Source organism: Triturus cristatus, chromosome 7 (genome assembly GCF_964204655.1).
Source record: "Triturus cristatus chromosome 7, aTriCri1.1, whole genome shotgun sequence".
In the NCBI taxonomy this organism is placed as follows: Eukaryota; Metazoa; Chordata; class Amphibia; order Caudata; family Salamandridae; genus Triturus; species Triturus cristatus.
In genome coordinates, this window is record NC_140590.1 from 277,164,928 (window position 1) to 277,178,175 (window position 13,248).

Below are 13,248 nucleotides of genomic sequence, written 5' to 3' on the forward strand. Positions count from 1 at the left end.
GACTGTGATAACACAAAACACTTGCCTTTTTTTCATTTTTTAGAAACATCTTTGATCCTGCCAGCACACTCACTGACCCCCGACCCCATCGCACTCTGCTAACAGTTGTCACTTTCACTTCAAGGCCTGGGTGTAAATGAAGACGGCCTGGAAATGCAGCAAATAAAGATCGCTGCACTTCCAGGCCATCTTCATTTACATGTACTTTCAGAGGCATTAGCGGCCCACTGTGAACCCATCAACGCCCCCCCAGGGGGGCGCGCCCCACAGTTTGAAGAACTCTGTGTTCGGGTTTTGTAAAGTGTCTGGTTACTCCAATCCAGAGTGCCCCCTGCTTGATGACCATGGTCACGATAAACTACGTTGGAGGAAGCTTGGAGGGTTCGCCAAATATATATATGGACCACCCGGGCCAGGTAGGAGTGGGTAGGTGTGAAGGCTACATGTTACTGGCACAAATACACGAGGAACCCCTCGTGTTTAAAACCTACCGGGCACTGTGAAGCCTGGTTAGTCCACAGTTCTGGGTAGTTCCAGTACTACAAGGTATTTGACTAGTTAGTCGTATGGTTGATGCGAGTGTGCAGCCACAACACCATTTGAGTTTTAGTTGTAGATAGTACACCCCCTTGTTTGGTCCTGACAAATCGCTCACAGACTATTCATATAGTGAGAAACATGTTGACCTACTACCTATAAGAGCGCCATAAACTGAGACATAACCTCAGCCTAGCACCTTATATAGATTTTTTATTTTTACTTAGGGTAGAAACCCCTCTATTAAAATTTTTGTCACAGGTACTCCTAACCCTATTTTAGATTCACTTGAAAGACACATACATCTACACACACCAGGCCCCTCACCCCCACTTCACCAAACGGCTGTTGGAAAAAGATCTCCGCTATAGGGAGCCCGTCGGGCATTGCACCGCCGACTCGATGAGGAGCAGCCCGATGATGAAGCATGACACCAGACAGGGTGTGCGAGGGCATTATAATCCAATAAAAATGGATTCCCAACGTTGAACCACTCTGGTCAGGTTGGTTTATATTCCCCGTTTTTGACTCAATTCAGAGGAACAGCATAACTCTTTTGTCAAAAATCAAATCTAATCATGATGTCCCACAGGTCCTCTGAGAGGTGACATGGCTGTTGGGGACTGGTGCAAGAAATTCTAAATGTTTTGGGGGAGTTTTCTTGCTTTTTGGATGTATGTAGTTGCTAGTGGTAATGTGCGATTGAAAATTAGTTTACTCTGCCATTCCGCTGTGTATACAAGAAAGGTCTTACACATTTTGTTCATGAGGTTCTTCTTTACAAACACCAAGATTTCAGTGATTCTATGCACGCGTAACTGGACTCTTCAGCTCTCCCATACAGACTGACAAAAGAGTTTTATGAAGCAGTTATAGATAAAAAATTTTTTTTTAAAAGTCTCCTCAATGCCGCTCTACAGTTACAAAGGCCTCCTTTACAACGTGGAAACCAGTTTCACATCCACGGTCACCTTCTTAGATAGCCCCGCTCACCCCCTCGGTAGCCTGGCACGAGTAGCCAGGTTTATCTTCAAGACAAATATGTAAAGTATTTGCAACCACGCTCACAACAACCCAATGATGACACCACAAATAGACTCCACACAAGTTTTATAAAATAAAAAAAAATAAAAATAAAAGTATAAACGTTATATAAAAAGATATACGATAAGACCACACAATATAAATCCAACACGAGGTTGTGTACCATTTCTCCTGGCCGGTTGTCAGGCCAGCCAGCCCTTGTAAGTTCTGGCGGTATTAATGAACACTTCTAAACATTCTCCTGTAATCCTTATATGTTATACAGTTCGTAATGCTAGAATCAGGCCCTTTTGCAATGTAAAAAGAATGCAATACGCAACGCAACAATAAGGCACTTTTCAAGGTAAAATAATGCAATGCGTAATACAACCACCAGCTATGTCTTTATGCAGAAACAATGCAATGCGTCATACGACAATCAGGTAGTTCGTTATGCAGATAAAATGCCATGCATCATACACTAATCAGGTAGTTTGTTATGCAGGAATAATGCAATGCGTAATACTCTAATTAGGTACTCCGTTATGCAGAAATGATGCAATGTGTAATACGACAGTCAGGTACTCCGTTATGCAGAAATTGAATAATGCGTAATACACTCAGGCACCGATCACTGTGCCTTAGGCGGTCTCTCCTCCTCTCCTTCTGACTTGCAGTTAACCTCTCAACAGTTGCCCCCAACAAGGGTACGATGTAATCAAAAAGTGCAGCTCCGCACTCCAGCCCCTGCACTACCACTACCTTGGCAATACGGGCCGCGATACGAGCCGAAGCAGAGGCTTGCGCTGCCAACACGAGAAAAAGGCCGAGAGCGCCTCCCTCCGAGCCCACACCCGTCCCCAAGAGTCGACACACGTTACCTGGGGGGCGCGAACTCACTCTCCTCTCCTTGTCTAGCGGCTGGACCTCCAATGCACCTTTGCGAATTGGCAACGGTGGGCTCTGGCCAGCAACTCAGCTCCTCTGGGACTGCCGGTCCGCTACAGTTACGAAGATCTCAGGCTGCAACAGCGCACACGCACACAACATTGCTGAGTCTTTCTTAACCTTCGGGTGCACGATCACTGGGCACTCCACACACAGGTCTCAGGCTGCACGAAGATCACGCGCACAGCGTCGCTAAGACTCACTTTAAATTCAGTGCACACGATAACCAGGCAAATCCTCACGAAAGACTCACGATGCACAACGCACCCGCACACAGCGTTGATGAGACTCACTTGGATTCAGGTGCACACGATCACTGAACAATCCTCACAAAGGGGTTCAGGCTGCACAAAGCACACAGAGTTGCTGATCCTTGCTTGGACTCCAGGTGCCCACGATCACAGGGCATGCACATACAGCGCCGCCGAGACTCATGGAAACTTTTGTGTTCCCGAGTTTCCGCAACAGGGAGCCAGCTCACCTCGGGCCCTTGAGGATAAGTTACTTCATGACACAGCAAAGTCCTTTTAAGCAGGGTGCCACAGCAGAGTCCCTTTAGCCTTTCCTTGGTTAAAACAGCAACCTGCAGGCCAGCCCCAGAACACACAGCAAGGGTCAATCCTATCCTTCAGTCTCTTCAGTTGTTTCTTCCTTGGCAAAGGTCCTCTTGACCACGAAGTGGCTCCAGATTTCTTCACACTTGATCAAGCCATTCTCCAAAATTCAGGGGCTTCATCTCTCATAGTTATACCCCTCAATGGATTTGAAGCCTTTGTGTTCAGGGGGCACTGACCCCTGTTCAAACCCGTTCTGGGTGCCTCCCTGCCAGTGACACCTTTCTTCCTTTGATTAGTTGGGGTCTGGATTCTCAGTCACTCAGCAGGAGATGGGACAATTGTTTTATTGCAGCAACCCAGGCCTCTTCACCTCTAGGGGCTTCTCCTCACCCTACACTCCAGATGCATGTCAGCCTGTTGCTGTCTCACCTTCTCCCCTGGGTCAAGACATTCCCCAGATCCTATCGCTTTCAAATCCAGACAGTCAATCCACAGCCAGGCAGAGAGGCACAGAAATGTTAGAGCACAAAAACTCAGCCACTTCTAAAAGAGTGGCTTCTAAACACAATGCAAAAACCACCTTCACAAAAAGATGAGTTATTACATTGTGAGTTCAGGCATACTAAACTTCACCTTTCCATCTTAAAGTTAAACCTTTGGGAAGATAGGCTGGAAAACATATTACACAGCCTCCCTATTCTGTCCTATGGGCAAGATGGCCTATCAACAGTGAAAAACGAAATGGAGATTATTTCACTGTCAGGACATGGCACACACCTTAGTACATGTCCTACCTTTCACATGCGCTGCACCCTGTCCAGGGGGTACCCTAGACCTACCATAGGTTTGTCTGAGGTGCATAGAAAGGGAAGGGTAAGGTCTGGCAAGTGAGGGCACTTGTCAGAACAACATGGCAGTTTAACAAACTGCGTGCAGGCCAGAGTTCCCCTTTTTAAGGCTACTTGTGTGGGTGGCACAAATAGTTCTGCAGGCCCAATAGTAGCATTTGCATTACCAGCCCTGGCACACAGTGGAGTTTACTAGTAAGGCAAACATACCAATCATGGACAACCAATTACCATTACACTTTATACAGGGAGCACTTAAACTTTGACACGGTTTAGCAGTGGCAAAGTGTCCAAAGCATCTAAGTTGGCAACACCATGTCAGAAAAAAGGTCTAGGGGGAAAGCAAAAGGTTTAGGGGCTTTAGCCAAAAAGGGCAAATTCCTAACACACTTGTATTTACGTGCGAGGTGGAAGCAATCTATATAAGAGGCCTTGGCACACATATTCACACATACTGACAGTGTTAAACCTTATTCACAAATAACTTAGCAGTACTTTTACTACTATTTTTGTCACACATTCTCGTACACTTGTGCTTAGCACTCCTGTGCAAATCTATAAGGTGAACGGGTCCAAGATGCCCTCATATTTTTTTTTTTAAAAGAAGGTGTACTAGGTCTATGGTGGGTTGCTAGGGGCATGGCAATTCTGTAGTAGTCTCCTATATGTACATTGATAATTGTATTACTGGCATGAGCTACTCCATGGTCACTGTGATGTCAGTGCCATGGTGATGGAGTGTTATAATTTGAATGTCCAGGCTGACCAGTTGGTTCCTGGAAGCTGTGGAGACAGGTTGACATTAAATCTCTCTGCTTCAACTAAACCGTCTGCAGACTGATTACTACAAATTCCCTACCCCCCACCCCCCCAACCCTCCCGCCGCATACTAAGGTCTCGTGGGCTCCTACGGTATTGTGTATCCACTACCCTGCCTTGTTGGGGTTGTTGTACAAATGCACCCAATACTTTATGTATAGTGGTCACCTTGCTTCGAATAGGCCATGGATGGGCGTGCCAAATGACCCACAGCCAGATTATGGTCTTGGGGGTTACATTACTGGAGGACTACGGCCAAATGCCACACATTTTATGGGTAATACCTATGCAGGCCTCTCTAGCCGTTTTTAGGGAGAATGTGGTTTTTATCATGAAATGTATTGCTGGCTTATAACCGCATTATTTTATAACTGGAAATGTAATGTTTTTACATCGCTTTTTTAATCTTGTAAATATGTTAGATACACACTGTACATGTTTATGGTTTTAATTAACTAATAAACTATATGTTTATGGTTTTAATTAACTAATAAACTATTGTAACAGCTGCTCCAGGCCTACTGTTATGTCGTGTGTGTTTATTATATGCTCTTTCAAGTCGCCCTAGGGTTATCTTTAGGCACAGAATATGAATGTAAAAGACAGATCATGGGAGAGAAAAGAGTGGGCAAGTTAGAGGGAATGAGGGACGCACCTTGCAGATGGAGTAGACTGGTACATAAAGTGAGCAACTAATCAAACGGAACACACGTATTCGGGTAGTTGGGAGTCTGCTCGCCAGGGAAGGAAGGAGTCAGACAGGAAAGGATGGACAGAAACATACAGTAGGTAGAAGTTGAAGGTAAAGGGTGGTCGTGAGGGGAATGTGGATATGATGGAGAGTTAGAAATCATGTTTGGGAGAGAAAGCCCCAGGGGATAAGAGAACAACCCCCTGGAACAGTACTTTTCTTGTATCCTGTCCATAGTAGATAGAGTTACCTGTGTTTCCACAACTCAAGGAGGAGATGGAGGACAGGTAAGCAGGGGCTACTCACTTATCCGAACTGTGCAGGCATCTCGGAAGACACAGGAAAGGGATTAGAGAAGAAGCCCTCAACAGGGTGTGGAGGATTGACTCTAGTACTCAACTGGACAAAAGTGGACTTTAGTCAGTACTCAAGAACTCACCCTGGATTGCTTGGATGTCTGATTCAATGAAGGGGCTGAGCTCTATAGGTTTTTTGTGGAGAATGATGCCTTCTTTATAATCCTCCAGGAAACTCTTAACCATCTAAATTATGCAGGAGGTGTGTGAAGGGGATTTGATTCACAGTTAAAACTGGAGGATTTAGTGTAAAATGTGTGCTGTTACAAATAATTTCACTAAGCATAACATGACAAGTCTATGGGAATAAAGGAGTCGCTAGGGCGGGTCAGTTACTGGTGAGCCTATCAATACACAAAATGGTTACTTTTGCCAAAGCGGTCAGAAAAAGTTCCATAAAGGAGAATTAGTCTTAAAAGTGCACCCGAAGAATTAGTATATATTGGAACTCGAGAAGTGAATGTAATTAATAGTAAGCTTTGGCTCTCAAGATTTTTAATCTAGATTTGACCCAAAAACACAAAACAAAAAAAAAAAAGGTAGTGCAAGAGAGTTGCATTTTAATAAGAGTAAAATGCCAAGAGGATCTGAAGATGCATAGAACGCTGTGCAACCATCTCAAGCAGCAATGTGCAATTACCATAAGTTTATTGATGAGCTAATTAGAGTTCAGACTGTAAGATAGTGCAGGAAAAAATGTCAACTGAGGTCCCAATCCCAATTTATAGCAAGCAGTTAAATTACTATGAAGTACTGAATGTGCTGTAGTATACTGAGAGTAAAACTCTTCTGCAAAAGTGAGAGAGCTGAGGAATCATCACATAGAACTCCCTAAGGTGTGGACATCTTGCTTCTTTTGTAGCCCCCCTCGGGGATGTACAGATTTAAAAGGGTGCCTTTTGATATGACATCACCATCCACAGCTTTATAGATGACCATACAATGTTTTTGCATTTCCGGCTAATAAGCACAAATATGACAGGGGCTGCCGCAGGTGTGGAATTTTTGAAGAAATGTGGTATGACACTCAAGAAGCAGAAATGCAAGATAGCTTTGGGAAATGTTCACTACTTGAGACGACATGTCTCAAGCAAAGAATGTGTAACAAAAGCAATAAGACATGCACTCGGAATCCAGAGTAAAGATCATGCCATGTCACTGCTCTGGTCTGAAAAGTAATACACACATTTTGTCTCACATTGTTCTTAAAAACAGTACAGTTCCTGGATTACTGAAAAAGAATCTGCTGTTGGTGTGAACCAATTAGTGCAAGATAGCCTTTATGCAAATGAAAGAGGAACTTGCAAGGCTGAACCACTGAAAACATTGAACTTGTATGACAGGAGTACTGTAGTGGCAGATGCCAGTGGTTGTGGTCTGGGCATTCTAGGTTTTTTGTTTTTTTGGGTGGCAGGGGGAAGAGGGGAAATCGAGAGTAGGTTGAGGCGTTCACATCTAAGGCACGGAGGAGTGCAAAAGCTACTTATTGCGTCACTGAGAGGGAAGAGCTGTTAATTATGCTGGCGGGATGTGCATTATTTCAGGGCTCACTTGTGGGTCTGTGCGTTCAGACTTTGAAGTGACCGTGAACCCTTGGTTGAACTGTTTGGCGCCAAGGTGGCAGTGCATAGGACATCCAGGATAGCAAAGCGGCAGTACAAACTGCAGGAGTGTGGTTACAGGATAGAGGGTTAGGCATGTGAAAGCAGATTTCCTATCTAATTTGGCGCTGGAGTTTGGCGAGAGAGATTCGGAAGATATTGATACCTTTGAGGAGTGGGAAAAGGAAGATCATATTGGAGTTCATCGAGTGGATACAGTGTTCTTTGGGAGCTTGAGGAGGAAGAATGGTTGCAAGATGCAGTTTTGATGGAGGGGGTTTTGATTCAGGAAGAGTGGCCTAGACGAGGGAATTTGGATGAGGAAGAAAAGAGCTCATGTTCATGTGGCCGGATGAATCAACCATGGATAGAGCATAGAGGAACTGTACATAGTCTACGGCTGTCCAATAAAGGCACACCTGCATAAATGTGACAAAGCGACAGACGTGATGACTTCTGGTGACTAGCACTAGATGAAGAGGAGGAACTTTTTAGCTTGATATGTGTAGTTAGCAACAAATCTCAAGTGACTTATCCTAGTTCTGTCAAATATGTGGGGCTGCCAATCAACCCTGCATCACGCGGGTGTCTGCGATGATTGGTCCCTATAGTGTGCTGGGTGAGGTGCCGAATCATGTTATAGGTATTGTGGGACATCATTCAAAGTGGCCTTTTAAGATTTGTGAATAATATTAGCGCTAACGAGATGATGAGGGAGGTTTTTAATTGTTAATGAATTCTCAAAGAGCTTGTGACTGATATGGGCAAATGGCTATGGCCGCATGATATGAGCAGCTTGAGGTTTGTAAGCAATGCCACTGGTTCTGCGATTCAGCAGCTGTGGCATTTTCCACACGAATACAGATGTGCTGCACTTGCTACACGATTCATCATCTGCGGATTTAGACAAATAATGTTTCCTGCTCAAACACATAAAAAGTTACTAATAACACTACCACATGTTGCCACGCACTGCAGAGCGATTTGCAAAGTTTAGCTGGTCACCTTTTCATAAGCAATTGCTGTATTTAGGCAAAACATTTGCTCTGGCAGTGTGACATATATTAACATGACAAAATAGTGAAGTGATACTGCTCCATCACTTCAGTTGTCCTGGGTATAAGGACATCTTTGTATCATCCCAGGCACGGCGGTTCATCACTTCTTTCAACAGAGTGAAGAAAGACCATCTGCACCAGTGGTCGAAGTGCATTGGGAAAAAAAAGTATGAGAACTGTGACGCTGTGAGCAAGGATAGGGGTGTGGCTAAAAAATTACTATGTAACTTTTTTTTAGGTCTTTCACCTTCAGATAGCTACATATAAAATAGCGCACAGCTTAAATGAAAAATAATTACAAGTTATGTTAATCATTAGGAAACGCACTGTCGTCCATTATGAAGCCGCTATTGGTTAATGCACTGCACCAGAGAGTCAGAAAACTGAATCCTGGTTGGTACAGTGGAGAATAGGGACTTGTGTATGTTTAGCGCTACGAGGTCCAGTGTGTGTCAGAAAGCACAGTGAATATGTAAGTCATTATATTAAACTTGCATTATACACAGTATTAGATAGGCTGCTACAAAATACACAACAAGGTTTAACATAAAAAAGTGTTTGCAGAATGTAGATTTTTTGCAGGCTATATGTAGTGCATTGTTTATTTTTTATTTTTTATAACGGTCTTTTAAAAGCACACACTTCCCATCTTAGCTGGTAGCTCCCTTACAACACCCCTCAAAAAGAATAAATCTGTCATCAGAAAGCTTCACATGATTCCATCAATTAAAGTCAATTCTGGCTACCAAGCACCAACATTTGCAGATTGACCAGATGTGCGCATTTACATTTCTGTCAGGGAAGCAGGCACCCTGGCAGGAAGGCTTGTTTAGCTGTCTGCCCCTCCCTCGGTTTCACAGCACAGGAGACTGACTCCCTGCCGTAATTACACTTCTACTGAAGCATTTCCGCTCTCGTAATTAACCGTCCCGGGAGGGGTTTCATTTTACAAACAGTAGGGAAACTGTTTTTCTAAAATAAAAATACATGGGCGCGTCGTGCCCCTTCGATCCCCCCACTCCTCCAGACCACTGATCTGGCATTAATGAATGAAAATAGTGGGGTCGGGCAGCGCGCACCATACCTCACCATACCTCAGACCGGGTACCGAGCAAGAACACGGAAAGCGTGGGCCAGAAACGCGCGATAGAAGCAGTTTGGAAAGTATGAGTGATATGTGGCCAGGCTTCTGTACTATTGTTATCTCAGCTGTTATTGGGTCTTTGGATGGGGGAGGGGGGAGCAGGAAGAGTTGGGTTGTACTGGATGGAACCTTCCAGGGATTCCTAGAAGTCCAGAGGTTCAAGGATTGCCCTGGGCACATTTATTTCGTGCTCCACTATAAGAAAGTATGTTTGTACCTTACACAGAGCGAGAAGCATCATTTCAAACCCACAGACACTGCTCTACCAATAAAAACCACTACTTACACCCTGGGACTCCCACACTTGCACCAAAGTTCCCCCCAGCTCTGCCACATCACCTCATTCTCGGCCCTGTCGCTCCTCTTACACTACAAGTCTGTTGAGGATGCGCCGGGGGCGTGTGATACATCAATAAATGTCCCCGCAGGAAAACTGCAACCGCGGTGCGCTGTTCGCACCGAGGTGGTGGTATTTGCACAACAGTCCGTACAAATAGAACGACGGCCAACCAGTAACTCCAACCTCGGAGCAGGGACGCTACTCACGCGGTACTACAGGTGAAGTCAGATAAACGCTCCGAAGGTGAACATGCCCCCCAAGTGAACAGCTGCCCACCTTCATACAGGCACACCTCTGCGGACCCGGGGGCTCAGTGTCACCTTCTGTTCCCGAAAGACTCACCTGGTTTGTCTCATCTGGGCTCGCCATGACCTCTGACTCTTCGCCACACCTCCTTGAAGTGGCCCTCGAGGCCGGAAGAGATGCGCTCTGTCCGCTGTCCTCTGGGGCAGATAGGGAGTCCCAGAACAGTGGTTCAATCCGTGGAGTACCTTTAACAGAGCGGAGGAATGCCCACCTCCAGACCAGAGTGCAAGGAGGCCACACCCCCTCCTACGTAGGCGCTCACACCCAGGGAACCTGCTCGGCAAGGTGTGCGGCTGCTTCAGCCTTCAGGTTACCTCACCGGCGCCTCCCAACGGGCTATTCAGCCCCCGAGAGGGCGGGGCAAGGCTACTCCTGAGACGGTAGTTTGGCGGGTCAAAGAGCGTCTGCTGCTCACACGCCCGTGTGAAACCACCAGTCCAGGGTTTCACAGCTAAGTGCTATTAGTGTCAATATTAGGAGTACCTCTACCTCGTCTAGTGGCATCGCCTATTTATTTTCAGTTTTCTATACATAACACAGACGAATTCTACAGCCCTTTACGAAGGCACATCAGTATAGTACTGGATGTAACTGAAGTAATTCAGTGTAGCGTAATCATGATGAATTATGTGAAAATCAGTAACGGTGTGGCTTAAAAACGAGTAACCTAGACATTTGTGCTTAGCAGCGTGTGTAGCTGAACTGGTCTTTTGCTGTTTCTGTCATTGCATCCAGATATATAATACACCAAGTAACATTACATCTACAACAAGCATGAACTATTGGCTTTGTCAATGGTTGTTAGTTGCATGAGATAAATAAGCAACAACTATGGCTTCCTTGTATAGAATATTGAACATGTTTCAGTTCTAAGATGATGAGACTGTGAAAGAACTATAACGAGTCTGTAGGAAGCTGGGTTTCTGTTGCAGTAAACCCCCTCTCCCCCCAGACACTTATTGCCAGATTTCTGATGCACTTTGAATTGATGTACCTTGGGTCCTTGCCGATCAGGTTCCCAGGGCCTGTGTTCTTTCCCAAAACTGTACATTGGTACTCACAATTGGCACCTCTCAGGCCACATGTAAGTCCCTTATAAAAGGTACCATGGGTATCAAGGGCACTGTGACCAGGTAAGGCCTCTAAGGGCTGCTGCACATATTGTGCCACCCTTGGAAGACCTGTACCTTAACACACACACACTGTCATTACAGGCTGCGTGTTTTGGTGCAGAGAAAAGTCGAGTCGACATGGCACACATACCTGTGTGCCATGTATGTGTGCCATGCCTGCAACCCACTGCCTATGGTATAGGTAAGACACCCCTCTAGCTGGGTACACTATACCACTGGTGAGGGTATAGTTGCAGGAGCACTGTACCCCTACAGTGTCTAAGTCCATTCTTAGACATTGGAAGTGCAGTAAAGCCATAAAAGAATATATGGTCTGGGAGTTTGTCATTACGAACTCGACAGCACCATAATGGCTTTACTGAATTCTGGGAAGTTTGGTAGCAAACCTCTCAGCATGATAAACCCATACTGAAGCCAGTGTCGGATTTATTATACAATGCACTCAGAGGGCATCTTAGAGATGCCCCCTGAAAAACAAACAGCCTCTGGTGGGTTCCCTGACTGGTAAACACCAGCCTGCCACCACAAGACATGTTTCTGGACCCTTAGAGTGGGAGTCCTCGCTCCCTGAGCCCAGAAACAAAGCCTTTCCTGGGCAGAGGTGTTCACACCTCCCACAGGCCAGGAAGAGACATCTGTAGCAGGGGAGCTTTAAAGGCCTTTCCGTCTTTGTAATGCGACCCCCAGTCTCTCCTGCCATCAGGAGCAGGCCCCCTTCCTGTCTCACCCCCTTTTCGGCAGGAAGACAGGCGGGAAAAATTAGAGCTGCCCAGAAGGTGTGCCCACATCTACCAATCCTACCCGTTAGGTGAGGTAGGCGAAGTAAAGTCCACCTTTCAGTGCCCACCATCTTGCAGATGGCAGGCACTATCCAATCAGGATTAGGGATTGTTATAAACAACCGCAATGGACCGCACTCCGCTAGCTCCTCCTCCGGGTCGCCCCAAGGGAAGCTGGTACATGAAGTTCTTGAGTGGTTCACCCCAGTGGGTGCAAGTAAGTACTTGTTGAACTGATGATCTCTGATGGAGTTCTTGAGTGGTTCACCCCAGTGTTTGCAAATAAGTACTTGTTGAACTGATGATCTCTAGAACCGATACATGTCCCAGGTTTTAAAATATCGCCCGAGACATGGCTCGGGTTTCGGGATAACTTTTCTCCTCAGTAGAGAAAATAGTTAGGGGTGGAAGAGAGGGCCGCCAAGCAACCGTCAAGGGGCTCAGTGTCCGCACAGGCACGCAGGTGCGTCGTCCAGGAGCTCGTCAGCAAAAAGCCAGAGGGAGCCATTTTTATAAACAACCGCAATTGACCGCACTCCGCTAGCTCCTCTTCTGGGTCACCACAAGGGAAGCTGGTACATGAAGTTCTTGAGTGGTTCACCCCAGTGGGTGCAAGTAAGTACTTGTTGAACTGATGATCTCTAGACCCGATACATGTCCCGGGTTTTAAAATATCGCCCGAGACATGGCTCGGGTTTCTGGATAACTTCCCTCCTCAGTAGAGAAAATAGTTAGGGGTGGAAGAGAGGGCCGCCAAGCAACCGTCAAGGGCCTCAGTGCCCGCACAGGCACGCAGGTGCGTCGTCCAGGAGCTCGTCAGCTCAAAGCAAGAGGGAGCCATTTTTATAAACAACCGCAATGGACCGCACTCTGCTAGCTCCTCCTCCAGGTCGCCCCAAGGGAAGCTGGAACATGAAGTTCTTGAGTGGTTCACCCAAGTGGGTGCAAGTAAGTACTTGTTGAACTGATGATCTCTGATGGAGTTCTTGAGTGGTTCACCCCAGTGGGTGCAAGTAAGTACTTGTTGAACTGATGATCTCTGATGGAGTTCTTGAGTGGTTCACCCCAGTGGGTGCAAGTAAGTACTTGTTGAACTGATGATCTCTAG

At 46.0% G+C, this 13,248-nt stretch overlaps 1 protein-coding gene across 1 annotated transcript in view; it reads right to left on the reverse strand.

The window, feature by feature from the left end:
• The window catches only part of LOC146809407 (transient receptor potential cation channel subfamily M member 4-like), a 388,425-nt gene extending 377,988 nt beyond the window's left edge, over positions 1-10,437 (reverse strand). Inside the window, exon 1 of the mRNA XM_085616252.1 lies at positions 10,265-10,437. Within this exon, the coding sequence (XP_085472378.1) occupies positions 10,265-10,291 (27 nt within the window). The 5' untranslated portion in view covers positions 10,292-10,437. The remainder of the gene's footprint in view (positions 1-10,264) is intronic.
• Between the last annotated feature and the right edge of the window lie 2,811 nt (positions 10,438-13,248).